This window comes from Heterocephalus glaber, unplaced genomic scaffold (assembly GCF_053883595.1).
Source record: "Heterocephalus glaber isolate CG9 unplaced genomic scaffold, H.glaber_assembly_v1.0 deba00001555, whole genome shotgun sequence".
In the NCBI taxonomy this organism is placed as follows: Eukaryota; Metazoa; Chordata; class Mammalia; order Rodentia; family Bathyergidae; genus Heterocephalus; species Heterocephalus glaber.
Window position 1 is genome coordinate 2,208,608 of NW_028258346.1, and position 15,320 is coordinate 2,223,927.

The 15,320-nt window shown below is 38.2% G+C and overlaps 1 protein-coding gene across 5 annotated transcripts in view; it reads left to right on the plus strand.

Moving 5' to 3' along the window:
• Ints8 (integrator complex subunit 8) overlaps positions 1-15,320 on the plus strand; it is a 56,710-nt gene that overhangs the window by 37,490 nt on the left and 3,900 nt on the right. For 2 of the 5 annotated variants that reach the window (XM_087190621.1, XM_087190624.1), the window contains 10 exons: positions 2,719-2,840; positions 4,820-5,004; positions 5,965-5,998; positions 6,811-6,867; positions 6,956-7,017; positions 9,851-9,969; positions 11,065-11,168; positions 13,647-13,697; positions 15,093-15,166; positions 15,240-15,304. In XM_087190621.1, the coding sequence (XP_087046747.1) occupies positions 2,719-2,840; positions 4,820-5,004; positions 5,965-5,998; positions 6,811-6,867; positions 6,956-7,017; positions 9,851-9,969; positions 11,065-11,168; positions 13,647-13,697; positions 15,093-15,166; positions 15,240-15,304 (873 nt within the window). Of the gene's footprint in view, positions 1-2,718; positions 2,841-4,819; positions 5,005-5,964; positions 5,999-6,810; positions 6,868-6,955; positions 7,018-9,850; positions 9,970-11,064; positions 11,169-13,646; positions 13,698-14,013; positions 14,043-15,092; positions 15,167-15,239; positions 15,305-15,320 lie in introns of all 5 variants that reach the window. The other 3 variants (XM_087190622.1, XM_087190623.1, XR_015442830.1) reach the window with 3 other exon arrangements.

Here is a 15,320-nt window from a genome sequence, read left to right on the forward strand (position 1 = left end):
CTATAAAAATCACACTTTGGGCCGGGGATTTAGCTCAGTGGTTCTGTCACCTGCCTTGCAAGCAGAAGGACCTGAGTTCGATCCCCAGTACCAAAAAAAAAAAAAATCACACTTCTCTCTCCCCAAATCTTTTCTTTTTGAGACAAGGTCTTGCTATGCTATCCAGGCTGGCTTTGAACACCTGGGCTCAAATGATCCTCTTGCCTCAGCCTCCTGAGTCACTAGGACTACAGCGATGTACCACCATGCCTGGCTTATATTAGAATTTGAAGATACTCTGTTAATCACTGTCTTTGGGTGTAAGAGTTGAAGAGTTATTTCCTCAGTCCTGGCAAATGTCCTCAGACTGATTGCCAGTGGCCAGGAATTCATTTGTGACTACTCTCCAATGGTAAAACATTTTACTGTGAAAGAGTAGAGCCTATAAACTGTCATCTGTGTCGTATAGAAATCTTCACTAAAGCAGTTTCTTACTTTCATAGGTTTTATTTTGTTTTTGTTTTTTGTTTTTGTAACAGGGATCGAACTCGCAACCTTGCGCTTGCGAGGCAGGCGCCGGAACTACTGAGCTAAATCCCCGGTCCTTCATAGGTTTTAAATGTATTTAGGAGAATTAAGTCATACTGTGTACATTTAATACTATAAGCAATAAAATGAATTGTAAAGAAGGTGTTAACACTGGGCAAGGTGGCAGTCCCAGGTACTCAAGGGTCCAGACACATTTGAGGCTCAGCCTGGGCAACATAGTAGGAGCCTTCTCACACTGTCGTGTGGCTCAGTGACGGGACACGTGGCTGGGGTTCAGAAAGCCTGGGTTCCACACCCAGTACCACAAAAAGGTGATCACAGTGTGCCCATATGGTAGCAGCTGACCCTCTTCAGTCTTACAGATTGATTTTTTTATATTCTTATTTCTAGCAGGAGATATAGTCGTAAACCAGTTTTTTAGCACTATATGTAGAATACCCTGGAGCATTACTAGCTCAGTCGATACCATGTCTATAAAAATGGATCTGATAGTAGACTGGCACTAAATGTTGTGACAGAACTTTTTTTTTTGGTACTGGGAATCGAACTCGGGACCTTGAGCTGGCGAGGCAGGTGGTGGAATCACTGAGCTAAATCCCTGGCTGCCACTAAATGTTGATGGACACACACATCTGTGTGCAGGTTTACTTTGAAAGGTGAAAGGTTCGTTTTTCATACATAATTTTTCTGCAGAGCAAGAAGAATTTTAAAATCTTAACCTTTGGTAGTGCTAACTGCCTGTTAGACGTGGTTCTAAGAGCTTTGGGTGCATACCTCATTCAGTCCTAACAGCAGCTCTGTGAAGTAGCTGCTATTTCATTGTCCTCATTTTGTAAATGAGGTTAAACTAACTGAGGTTAAAGAATTTCCAAAAGTCCCACAGTAAGTTAGGACTGTGATTTTGATCCACCAGTCCAACTTTTTAAAAAAAAATATGAGAGTCTGCTGTATAGCTCAGGGTACCTTGAACTCACAGTGTAACTCAGGCTGGCTTCAAACTTGCAGCCATCCTCCTGCCTCAGCCTCCTTAGTGCTGGGATTACAGTTGTGTGATACCATTCCCAGTTTAATTTCACTTTGTTTTCCTTTTTTTTTTTTTTTTTGATACTGGGATCGAACTCGGGACCTTGTGCTTGAGAGGCAGGCAGTGGAACTCCTGAGCTAAACCCCCAGCCCTGTTTTCCTTTTGTCTTTTATAAAATGATCCAAATAGTATATATTTATTTTGCTGTATTTCTTTGCATTTTTTAAAAAAATCACTTCAAGGGCCGGGGATTTAGCTCAGTGGTTTCGCTGCCTTCTGCGCAAGCGCACGGACCTGAGTTTGATCCTCGGTACAAAAAAAAAAAAAAAAAAATCACTTCAAATCCCCTCTCCCCCTTTTGGGGTAATTCAGAGAGCTGTAAAGAAATAACCACAGGCATTATCTGAGTAATGTAGACAGGCCGAGGAATACAGGTCCTCTAGAAGAGAGAGCTCAGTGTCCTTGTTCAGTCTTACCATTGTCTCTGTGTTCTTTTTCCTGAAGTATATTAAAACCTGAAATTCCACCTGGAGCCACAAAAATTCGTAACATATTATGGTGTCTTTTTTTTTTTTGATACCAGGGATCAAACTCAGGTCCTTGAACTTGTGTAGCAGGTGGCGAAACCACTGAGCTAAATCCCTGGCCCGATGGTGTCTTTAATATTTATTTAAAAGGAAATGTTCAAAATACTTCTAGTGACTTTAAAATTCTTTCTGTTACAGTAGATATTTTTGGAATGAAATAATGACTTGTATTACATTTTAATGAGAAAAATTATTGAAAGGGATAAATTTATATTAACGGATTTATTATAATTTTATATAGTTTACCCATTTCTTGGCTTAAATATCTGAAAAGTTCATACCATACCATTTTGTACTTATTTTATTGGTGTGATTATTATCTGGTCATTTGAATTGTGAGTTTCTACAGAACACCTATTAGCTTTTAGATGTCCCAGGAATAATTTTATTGATTAATAGTGGGGGCCATGGCCATCTGTTTTTGGGAAATGCTAAACTTCCTACAGAAGAGAATAAAATGTTAGTAGTTTTCATTTGTAGCTTTTCTTTTATTCAGTTGAAATCTGAGCAGATGTTTGCTTTATTCTCATTTTAATATTGTAATGGTAATTTCAGCTTTTTTCTTTTTTGGCTTTTTAGATATTCCTCTTCGTCAAGTTGTAGCTGAGGAGTGTGTTGCTTTTATGTTAAACTGGAGAGAAAATGAGTATCTTACACTCCAGGTTCCTGCATTTTTGCTTCAGAATAATCCATATGTAAAGGTAATTAATGTTTAATCTAAAGTTATTATTACAGTAGTATTATTGTACCTGTTTAAGTTTATACTACTTTGGGAATTTGTTTGATTTCTGTAAAATCAAAGTGTAAGATAAGACAACTGTTTGATTTGTAGTTAAACATTAAAGGCCTGGGATTTAGCTCAGTGGTTCTGCCTCCTGCCTCACAAGTGCAAGGTCCCGAGTTTGATCCCTGGTACCAAAAAACCCCCCAAAACATAGTTTTTAATAATTCAGGTACTTTACCTTCTCTAATAGCTCATAATTCAGGAAGATACAAATTCAGACAGTACTTTGGTAGAATCGTAAGGTAGTGAAAATTTACTTAAATTTCCTGGCTTTGAGTGCTACGGCATGACCAAGCTCTAGACTATCAGGGATGACTTCTACCATTTTCCACTTGAACATCTTATTGTTCTTTAGAACCTATTTACTTTTCTTATGTTTGATATACTTGAATCTAATGAATTAATAACATTTGCTATTAGTTACATTTGCATGAAAGAATTCATTCAGTAAAAGTTTATATAGTCATCTTAATTTTTTTTACTTCTGGTTGACTTAATTTTTTTTCATTAGGATATGTTTGCAATACATAATGATTCACTTTGGGTAGCTGGTACATGATGCATCTTGATTCTTTTTATGTCCTCTTCCCCTTCCTCCATCTCTTGGTTCCCTTCCCATTTGCAAAAGACCTATCTCTGTGTTTCCAATTATATTTTATGCTGCTTAGTCTTCTTAATTGTCGTCTGTAACCTGGAATGTTTCTGAAAGCAGAGAACATCAAAATTGAGGACACACTGGGCCGGGGATTTAGCTCAGTGGCAGTGCACCTGCCTTGCAAGCACAAGGTCCTGAGTTTGATTCCTCTTTTCTCTACCTTGCTTTTTAGATCTCCCACTCTTTATTTTTGGATTTTACCTGTTTCTTAGTTCCTTAAGGCTCCTTTTAATCAAATTGGCCACTTTAGGATCATGATCTGTCTTTTCTTAGTGCTGCCTCATCTTGTAGTAGTTCTGTTTGTCTTGTTACTGCTTTCCTTAGAGAAAAGTTGCTCTAAAGATTAGAGTGTTGTTTGGCCTTGGGTTCAATCCTCAGCACCAAAAACAGAAAAAAAAGAGAAATTGTTCTAAATCTTGTTCTCTTGTTCTGCCAACTTCAATTTCCTCACTTTTCCTCACTTTAAAAATTAGGCGAGTAGCTGGGCATGATGGCGCATGCCTGTAGTCCCAGCACTCGGGAGGCTGAGGCAGGAGGGTCACTGTGAGTTCAGAGCCAGCCTAAATTACAAAGGGGGACCCTGCCTCAAAAAAACAAACAACAACAACAATAACAAAAAAATCAGGCAATTTGTGTCTGTATAATCTAAGCAATATTTTATTTATTTGTTTATTTTTATTTGAGAGGGTCTCACTAAGTAGTCTAGGCTGGCCTTGAACTCACTGTGTAGCCCAGGCTGACCTTGAACTCATAGTGATCTTCCTGCCTCAGCCTTCTGAGTGCTGGGATTACAGGTGTGCACCACCACACCCTGCTCTTTAAGCAGTATTTTAATATCTCTGCACTTTCACTACAGTAAACCTTGCATATGATTTCATTATGGATATTTTTAAAAGGGAAATACTGTGTATATTGAACACTTTTTTTCGCTTACTAGATCACGTAGCTCTTTGCATTGTCTCAGTTTTGTCCTCAATAGCATCTATTTGTTTTTGCTGTCATTAGATTGTACTATAATTGTTCAGAAATGTCGACATTTACATGGCAGAACCAGAGGATGCTCTTCCTCAGATTCAGATCTGTCAGCAGCGAACCCTAAATTCCTCCGAGGTGGTGTTGAATGCATAGCACAAAATAACTGCTTCGTGTGTTTGGGCAGTTGCCGCCTTTTCCCTAGTGTGCCGTGTCTGACATGGAACACATTATCTTTTTTGTGTTTGTTTGTTTGTTTCATGTTATAGCTTGGACAGCTTTTAGCAGCTACATGCAAAGAACTTCCAGGCCCCAAAGAGAGTAGACGGACTGCTAAAGACCTTTGGGAAGTTGTCGTTCAGATCTGCAGTGTGTCTAATCAGCACAAGCGAGGAAACGATGGCAGAGTTAGTTTAATAAAGCAGAGGGAATCCACGTTAGGCATAATGTATCGGTATGTACTGTATATTTCTACAAGGTATAAGTTTAAAAATTTTAAATTTTTCATACTGTTTCAAACTGTACTGTTTCAAGAACATCTACTGTTGTCTTACACGCTTGTATCATAAAGGTGGGTAATCTTAGGAATTTAATGGTGGCTGGGGATTTAGCTCAGTGGTGCCGCCGCCTGCCTGGCAAGCACAAGGTCCCAAGTTCAATCCCTGGGACCTGAAAAAAAAAAAAAAAAAAAAAGGAATTTAATGGTGATCCTCTCTGATGGACCTGTCTCTATGGCCGCCTTTACTTTGTTCCTTTAAAAAGGTTGTCAGTAATTTAATCCAACAAACTGGAATTCAAAATCAGCAGTGTCAAAAAAAACACAAAAAAAAACAAAGTCAGCAGTGTTTAATGTTGTGTAGTACTGAACAATTCACATGTGATTAAAATGGAATTTATTCGGTTATTACGTTATTGGTGTTTATGACGAGAGAACATACTCCTTTCCATACATGCAGAATTGGTGGGTTAGGAACAACTTCACCTAACCCTATAATTTGTGTTCTTGGCTTTAGTTTTTACTACCTAATTTTTTTTTTTTCTTTTGGTACCGGGGATCAAACTCGGGTCCTTGCACTTGCGCAGCAGACGGCGAAACCACTGAGCTAAATCCCCGGCCCTTGGCTTTAGTTTGTCATGCCTGATATTATTTTATTTTATTATTATTTTTTTTAAATTTAATTTAATTTTCTTTTTGGTACCAGGGATCGAACTCAGGTCCTTGCGCTTGCACAGCAGGCGATGAAACCACTGAGCTAAATCCCCAGCCCCCAACTTTTTTTTTTTTTTTTTTTGGTACTGGGGATTGAACTCGGGACCTTCTGTTTGCAAGGCAGGCGGCAGAACCACTGAGCTAAATCCCCGGCCCTTTAACGTCTGATATTAAATGTGTTTTAAAAATTTTTTGTTTTTGTAGGAGTGAACTACTTTCTTTTATCAAAAAATTACGGGTGAGTTTTATTAAAATTGATTTAATTACTGTTGCTGATTTTTGTAGAATGACTAAAAGTATCGTGTGCTTCAAATGCTAATTAGATTACTAAAGTGACCTGTTAATGTGCTTAATCTTCAGTAATCCTTACCGAGGATAGGATAATCTAAATGGAGAATTTATTTTGTATTTATCATGTTTTAATAAATAGAACAGGTGTTTTCTAAATTGTAAAGAAGTCTTTATAATAGGGCTAGATGTACGAGGACTGGCTTTTAAATGTTCTTGATATGATTAATGCCATGTATTTAATGGTTATACCTTGGGTTTTATACTCTAAGTGCTATTTTAAGGAATAAAAAGTCAGTTTTGGGGCAGTAGCTGCAGTATTAGTTGGACAGAGATCGCAGTCATCTGAGCAGGCTGGGGATGCAGCGCAGTGGGGGCACTGCCCTTGAATGTGTGAGGCCCTGGGCTTGTCCCCAGCACCACAGAGTCACCCAGGTCACAGAAGGAGATGAGCCTGGAGTCAGCATCACAAGCTGGGGTTTAAATCGGTAACTCTTACGTGAAGTGTGTGGATTTTTTTCATGAGATTAAAAATGACGTTGATCTTTAGTGTGTTCTAAACTAAAGTACATGCTAAATTCCAAAAAGGAAAGGGTTTTTTGAAAGAAAATACTTGGTATCTTTGAGATTGACAGAAGAAATTATTTTTTAATGTGTGAGTGCGTGTGTGTGTGTGTATGTGTGTGTGTGTGTGTGTGTGTGTGTATATATATGTAAAACATATATATGAAAAATTTAAATAATGTACTTTCTTTCTTTTAGGAGCCATTGGTTTTGACTATTATTTTATCACTCTTTGTGAAACTTCACAATGTTCGGGTTAGTATTTTGTAATTTTATTTTAAAAATTTCAAAGAAATTTCTTTATAAGACACCTTTTTTGTTGTCTTTGTTTTTGTTTTTAAAGGAAGACATTGTGAATGATATCACTGCTGAACACATTTCTATTTGGCCATCTTCCATTCCAAAGTAAGTAGAAGTATAGTTCATATTTTGTTAAATTAGTTATATATTTAGAAACCATCCTAACTGGCATAGAGACCTTTAGTTAATTTAATTAAGGTCACAAATCTGTTATCTGACAACTTTGTGTTGCTGTCTTAGAGTAATTATCTTCATAAAACTAAGTTATATTAGCACAAGATAGAACAAGATCTTAAGTGGCTCTGATTAACTGGCAGTGAGTAGAATTGGAAAATCAGTGACCTATTTGAAAGGGATTTGTCTTTTCATAATTTCTTGAATTCTTTGTTAGGACTCTTCTTTTTTCTTTATTGGTATCAGGGATTGAACTTGAGACCTTGAGCTTGCGAGGCAGGCAGCGGAGCCACTGAGCTAAATCCCTGGCCCTGTAGGACTCTACAAATACTGAGGTTATCAAGCTTTCCCAGCCCTTTAGTTGACACAGGAACTTCTTTAATTACTTTAAATCTTCCTTTCATCACCTGAGAATCTCAGAAGACAGGGTAATTTTTTTTGTTTATTTTTGAGGCAGGATCTTGCTATTTAGGGTAGGCTGATCTTGAACTTTGAACTTGCAGGGTAGCCCAGGCTGACCTTGAATTTGTGACCCTCCTGCCTCAGCCTCCTGAGTGCTGGGATTATAGGCATGTGCCACCATGCCTGGCTAGGATAGTTTTGTTTAGGGAAGAAAAATAGTAATTTTCTTGAAGAAAGAACTGTTTTTCTTTTTTTTTATACATAGCAACTTTTCATATAAGTGAGCCATTTGTCTTCTGTTAAAAGTTACTTTCCCTTGTGCGCCTTCCTCCCAATCTTTGTACTTTGTGACTAAATGGCAGGTCCTAACTTTTTATTATCATTATTATTATTATTATTATTTTTGGTACTGGGAATTGAACTCAGGGCAGCCTCCTTGCCAGCAAGCACTGTGCCACTGAGCTACATTCCTGGCCCTCACTTTAGTTTATTGCTCTTAGTTTGTTTGAAGAAGAAAAGATTTTAGTAGGTAGGGAGGCAGGCAGTGCCATGAGAGCAGGTGATTACAGCCGGGGATTTAGCTCAGTGGCTCCGCTGCCTGCCCCGAAAGAACAAGGACCCGAGTTTGATCCCCGGTACCAAAAAAGAGGCAATTTGCTTCCAGCTTAGGTATAGAGATTGGAAGCAGCTGTGACACTGTCCTCTGCTCACTAAGGCTTATTCCCAAAGGAGTATTGTGCTTACGAAGAAAGTGTGTGTGTCCATTGCACTAACCGCAGCTTCCATCATAATGTGCTTTTTTTTCCTTTGGAGACAGGGTCTCACTTTGTAGCTCAGGCTGACTCTGAACTTGATATGTAGCCCAGGCTGGCCTCAAACTCACCCTCTGGAGTGTTGGAATTACAGGCGTGTGCCACTGTGCCTGTCTTCTACTTTTTATATAAGCTTGTGTATTAAATAATACAAAAATCAGAGAAAATGAGAAATGTTATTGTTGTTTTGTTTTTGTGCTGAGTATTGAACCCAGGGCTTTGTGCATGCTAGGCAAGTGCTCTCCCACTGAGGTACAGCCCCAGATCCTAATTTTGCTGTTTTAGTGGGTGGCTTTACTGACTGTGTTTATCCCCTCTTTGGCCCGAGTTTAGACTGTAATAATTGATTTTCTAGTTTGTCTTTATAAATGAGGCAAAAGAATGGTTTATCATAGGGCCTCTGAGCAACACCTCTCGCACTTGGTAGGCCTGTGATCTTGGGAAAAGTGCTTTCTATGCCAAGTTCCTCATCTCTAACAGTACTTACCTCAGAATTGTGAGGATTAATTATGTTAATAAGTTTTCCAAGTGAGGTGCTTAAAATAAGGTCTGGCACACAGTAAGCTTGTTATCTTCATGATGACAATTCTTTATTTTCTCTGGGTCACTTTACATTAAAGTATGGCTAAATGTTTGACCTGGAAAGGTATTTCTCCTGATCAAAGGTCTTTATTGAATTCCAAGAATAGCATTCCAAGAATAATGAGGATGTCACTGGATTAGATATTACTATTTTAGAACATACTTGCACATACATAGAATTCCTAGACTTAACATTTTTGCAGATGTCTATAATATGTAATGATAAACCAGTTTTACTCAGTTGTAATTAAATGATTGGTATTTGCTAATAGTTCTGCAATTCCTTTCTCATGTTGAGCCCAGTGATGAGTTATGGTGAAGTCTAACCCCCAGGGCAGCGGAAGCACTTTTCCAAATTCACCTTGTAAGTGATGGTGCTGACACTTGACCCTCTGGGTCTGCACCAAGAGCCAGCCTGTGTTTTGCACCTCTGCCTCCGGGAGGCAGACTAGCTGTTACCTGGTGCTTCCTGGCTTTTGTCCTCACAGTTTCATCTTCTGGTTCTGCACCTCGGGTTCCACACAGACCCACCCCAGCTCACAGGAGTTGGCCCTGGGCCCTGCCCTGTTCTGGACTCTGTTGCTCCCCGAAGCACTGACAAGTGGACTTGTCACATCTACCATTGAGTCCATCCTTAGGGCCAGTGGGACCTCCCACCCAGGAGTCAGTCACTCTTGCAAGAAGCCACAGATAGATTTGAGGACACACAGAAGTATTTTTAGTGTTCAATACCTTATGTTTTATGGCTTTTTCTAGACATCAGAACGTAAAAAGCATTTGAGGAAACGTTGTGAGTCTTTCTTTTGTTGCCTGTACAGTAATTGTAATAGCAGAGGATGAGGGTTTTTATATTTATAGCCACAGAAATTTTGGCTGAGCTTTTTTTGTACGCGTTTTCAGTAAATGCATGTATGGGATTTGAAATTGACTTTTAAAATAGAGATTAACATTAAGTATCCTTCGTTTAGCCTCCAGTCTGTGGACTTTGAAGCTGTAGCAATCACAGTGAAAGAGCTAGTTCGTTACACGCTCAGTATAAATCCAAACAACCATTCCTGGTTAATTATTCAGGCAGACATTTATTTTGGTAAGTGAGATGTTTGGTTGCTTTGTGTTTCATTTTTATAGCCCTCCTGGAAGTGAAAGTAAATATGATATATATTTTATTACAGTATTTTATTAAACTTTATTATGTTTCGTTTTTGAATTACTCATCTTTCTTGCTAAGAGTGTAAAACTGAATTTATTTTGGTGTAGAACCTTTGCTTCAGATGTTTTTAATGTTGACTTTTTACAAATAGTATTTTTTTATGTACACTGTTAAACATTCTTTTTTTCTTTTTGGTACCGGGGATCGAACTCGGGACCTTGTGCTTGCGAGGCAGGGAGTGGAACCACCAAGCTAAATCCCTGGCCCTGTGATCCTCTTCTTGGCCTCCCAGAGTGCTGGAATTTTAGGCATGTACTGGTGCACCTGGCTTTAGGAGTTGATTTTTCTTTTTTAAAGAGAAAATTGAAAATGTAAAAGTAAAAGAAATAGTGTAATGAACTCCATGTATCTACCATTCAGTTTTAACAGTAAGTCATGGCTAGTCCCATTTCTTCTATACTCTTTCCTACATTATTCCTTTCTCCTTCAGATTATTTTGAAGCAAATAATGGCTGATTTTTAATGTTCATTTTCATCCCAGTCCCCAAAAGAATATATCACCAAGACCTTCATATCTACTTGCAGAATAGATATACTGATTCTGAACTAGCCAGAAAACTGGGATATATTTGTAGTTTGGACGTGTGGGAAATAAGCACACACCCTCCCATACTGAATTTTTTTTCTTGGTACTGAGGATTGATCTTGGGACCTTACAAGGCAGGCACGGTGCCACTGAGCTAAATCCCTGGGCTGATACTAAATTCTATACTGTTAAATTTGGTGAAAAATCTGAGCTAAATTTTTTTGTCTGGTCAGTTTTAGGAAAAAGTGTGTTTTATCGCCTTTTATATGTGATTAAAGGAAATAAAAGCAGTTTTTCTCAGTGTTGTCCTGAGTCATTATAAAGTTTTATTGTGGTTTGAATCTGCTTTTGGCAACTCATGAAGTTATACTTGACTCTTCTTAAAAGAACCCATTTCTTCTAACTCTTAGATTTAATGACAGTAGTTTACCTGTTTTCTATTTCAGCAACAAATCAGTATTCAGCCGCCCTTCATTATTACCTCCAGGCAGGAGCTGTCTGTTCTGATTTCTTTAATAAGGCTGTGCCCCCTGATGTTTATACCGACCAGGTAATTTGTTCTGTGCGTTTGCTTTCTTTTTTGCCTACCTTTACATGGTTTTCTTCTGGCCCCTTCTGTTTTCAGTTTTTATTAGTACGTGTTTGCAGTCCACAGTGATCACATTCCTCATGGGAAGTTGGTACATGGGCATCACACATCCTGATTCTTTTCCCTCCTTTCTTTCCTTTCCCTCACCCTTCCCGTTTCCGAAAGATCTGTTTCCCTACTTGCTGTTATCTTTAATTTTTTCATTTTGCTCTTTATATTTTGAGTTTCTCTTTAACTGAATTTCAGTTCCCAAGTTGACAGTTCTAGATCAGATTGTGCTCTATATTTCTCATGCCTGTATTTATTTATTTTTTTTTTGTGGTACCAGGGATTGAACTTAGGACCTTTCGCTTATGAGGCAGATATGGTGCCACTGAGCTAAATCCCCGGCCCTCATGCCCTTATTTTTTTTTCTGACATGAAATACCCTTTAATACATGAAGTGTACATCCTTTAACCAACAGAAAGGAAGCGGTACAATAGAGCTGTACAATTCCAAAGATTTCTTTGAATCTTGACACAATGGCCATGTTTTAGGGTAACAGGAAGGATGCCAAACTTAAAATGGGAAGACATTTTCTTTCTTTTCTTTTTTTTTTTTTTGTATATCCTTTTATTGGTACATTTTAGGTGTACAACATAATGACATTCATCATTGGAGATATGCACCTTTACATACTCTTGGGAAGACATTTTCTGACCAAGCGAATGTTTGGTTCTGAGTTTCCTAATGCAGTCAGCATTCCAAGAGAATTCCACAGGAAGCGTCCAGTCTTCTTTCCTACATGATCACCAGCTTAGCTGCAGTCTACTGCTTTACCTCTCATTCTCAAGGAGAGGAAAGGGGGCTTGCTATAGGTCAGGCATTGTTCAACCAAAGAGTGCCGAGATGCTCATTATGCCAGGGCTTATGGAATACAGTCCAGCCACCTTCTTGTTGGATGGATCACATGAAGTCATGAAGCATGTACCATGTTATGAAAAGGCAAGTTTTTGAGAACTAGAAATGCAGAGTAGTCACAATTTTGAGTGCTTGGGAGGAAGGTAAAACATTTAAAGATTAATAAAAACAATGTCTACATAGTTCGTGGCAAGGCCTGAGGATGAGAATTAAATTGTCAACCATGAAAGGGGTTTGCCACCACATAGGGATTGGGCTGCCTGCTGGGGAGCTGACATGAAAACCAATTCTATTGAGCATCTGTACTTGGTAATTTCATGCCCATATTTTTAATGCCTGTTGCTGCTTTGATTTCTCCAAACCTGATTTTAGGATTTTACTTTACCAGGTTCCCCTCTTAATAAACTCATTTGCCCTTTCAAGAAACAAGAAAACAAAACAACCCCCACAATTTAAAAATACCAAACATTTCTATTTAACCATTTGAAATGAGCAAGCCTGAACCTGAGCATCACCCTTTTCTTTTCCTTAACTAATGATCCGATCACCAGTGTACCCTCAACTCTCAAATCATTTTTATTCTGTCTTCTGAATCTCCAGCTTTCCTCCCTACTGGGTGTGCATGTGTGTGTGCGTGTGTGTGTGTTTAAGGCAAACAGCGTAATGTATTTTGATGTACGATTGCAACAGTGAAACAAATCCATCACCTTCCATTTGCCCTCTTTTTTTGTGTGATTAGAGCACCTAAAATCAGTTAGCAGATTTTATAGTATGCAATTTTTTTTTTTTTTGAGACAGCCCCTCTGTGTAGCCAGGGCTGGCCTCAAACTCATGGTAATCCGACTGCCTCAGCCTCCCAAGTGCTGAGATTACAGGTGTGTGCCCAGCTATAGTACAATATTATTTGTGTGTATGTGTGTGTGTATTGACCCAAGGCCTTGCCCATGCTAGGCACATATTATACAACTGAGCCATATCCCCAGCCCTATGAGAGATTGTTATTAACTGTATTCTTTATGCACTGTATTCCTTATGCTGAATATTAGATCGCTAGACTTACTCCACCTAATTGCAAATTTGTGCCCTTTGACTTCTTTGCCCCATTTCTTCCCCCTTCCACCTCTGGTATAGAATTTGGCTCATTTTTCTTTTAAAATGCATTGCTATTTCCTCTGATTTAGGCCACCAGTATAACGTAGCAAATGACATTTTTCAGTAGAGTAAATAGCTTTTGAAATAAGATTTTCCAGTTTTGATTAGCTTATTTTTATTTATTTATTTATTTTTGGTACTGGGGATTGAACTTGGGTCCTTGCGCTTGCGAGGCAGGGGCTAGAACCACTGAGCTAAATCCCCGGCCCTGATTAGCTTATTTTTATGGCATTTTTATATTCACAGCAAATAGTGGAAAGTTCTCATAAACTGCTGCCTTTCTCACTGTTACAGCTTCCCTTTTCTTCCTTCTCATAGTAGAGTGGTACATTTATTAAAATCAATGTTAACTAGATTTAAAAAATTATTATAATTTTGTTTTGTAGGTAATAAAACGAATGATAAAGTGTTGTTCTTTGCTGAATTGCCACACACAGGTTAGTTAATAATATATTGGTTTATTTTCATATGTGTTAGGAATAGTATAGAAGACAGACTGGGAAATAACTTTTATATCAAAATTACTTAAATTAATGGTGTTCAAGAGTCTGGCATATTCTTTAAATTTATTTTAGTAGTTTGTAGAATTTTGACTAAAATGCAAGTATGAATTAGAAAACACTGAACTTTGAACCTCCTAAATGGAAAAGAGTCATTCTTAGGTTTTCTTATATTTAACATTATATATATTTACATTAGTCACTGGGGAAATGTAAATAAAAACCGACTGAAATAGTGCTTCATCCCCACTAGGATCGCTGTAATCAAAGACATCTAATAAGGTAAGGGTGTAGAGAAATTAGCCTTCCTGTGCAGGTCAGAGTATATAGTGGTACAGCCTTTGGGAAACAGCTGTCAGTTCCTCAGCAAGCTAAACATAGGAATTACTGTATGACCCAGCAGTTCTGAGGTAATTATCCACAAGAATTGAAAACATGTCCACAGAAATAGTTGTATATGAATGTCCATGGCAGCAGCATTCACAATAGCCAAAAAGTAGAAAAACCACAATGTCCATCAACTGAATGGCTAATAAAATGTGGTATATCCATATAGTACTCATCCATAAAAATGAAATATGGATATCACACTACAACATGGATAAACCTTGAAAGACTACTAAGACACAAAGCCGCATGTATGACCACAATAAGCAAATGTACAGAAGGATTGATTTGCAGACAGATAAATTAACAGAGGCTTCAGAGAAGTAATGGAGAGTTCTGCTAATGAGTATAGGGCTTTTTCAGAGGGTGGTAATGAAAATGTCTTAGAACCAAATAATGACGATGGTTGTACAGTTTTGTGAATATCCTAAAAACCACTGGACTGTGTGCTTTAAGGTTTCATTGCATGTTCTGTATGTCCTTGAATGTCCTGACTTTCACTTGGCGGTTTTCCATCCCCTTCAGTTCAGTTTTCTGAACTGGCTGTTCACCAGCTTCTCATTCAGCAAAACAAAGCTCACAAAATGTGTAGTTTATGTCACAAATGAAGAAAATACGGGTCAGACACTTGAGTAAAGGTTTTTGAAATTAAAATTGGATGGAACCCAAAACTATCCATTTGGAGTGGTCTGCAAGGTTTCTTAAAAAACAATATTCTTTATATAAGAATAATTAAAGATTGCCAGGCATGGTATCGCACACCTGTAATCCCAGCACTTGGGAGGCTGAGGCAGGAGGATTGCCAGAACTTTGAGGCCAGCCTGGGTTATATAGTGAGTTCAAGGACAGCCTGGACTACATAGCAAGACCTTGTCTCAAAACACCAAAACCAGGAGAGTCATTATTACATGAAACCATTTTCAGTTTCAAATCTTTTTTTTGTAGGTGGCAATTTTATGTCAGTTCCTCAGAGAAATTGACTACAAAACAGCCTTTAAGTCACTGCAGGAACAAAACAGGTATGAATGGTTTTTAAAATAAATGAGGGTTTTCTGCTTAAGAAAGGAGTAGTGACAGAATTCCCTTTTTCAGTCATGATGCTATGGACTCCTACTATGACTACATTTGGGATGTTACCATCTTGGAATACTTGACTTGTATCCTTCCGTCCAC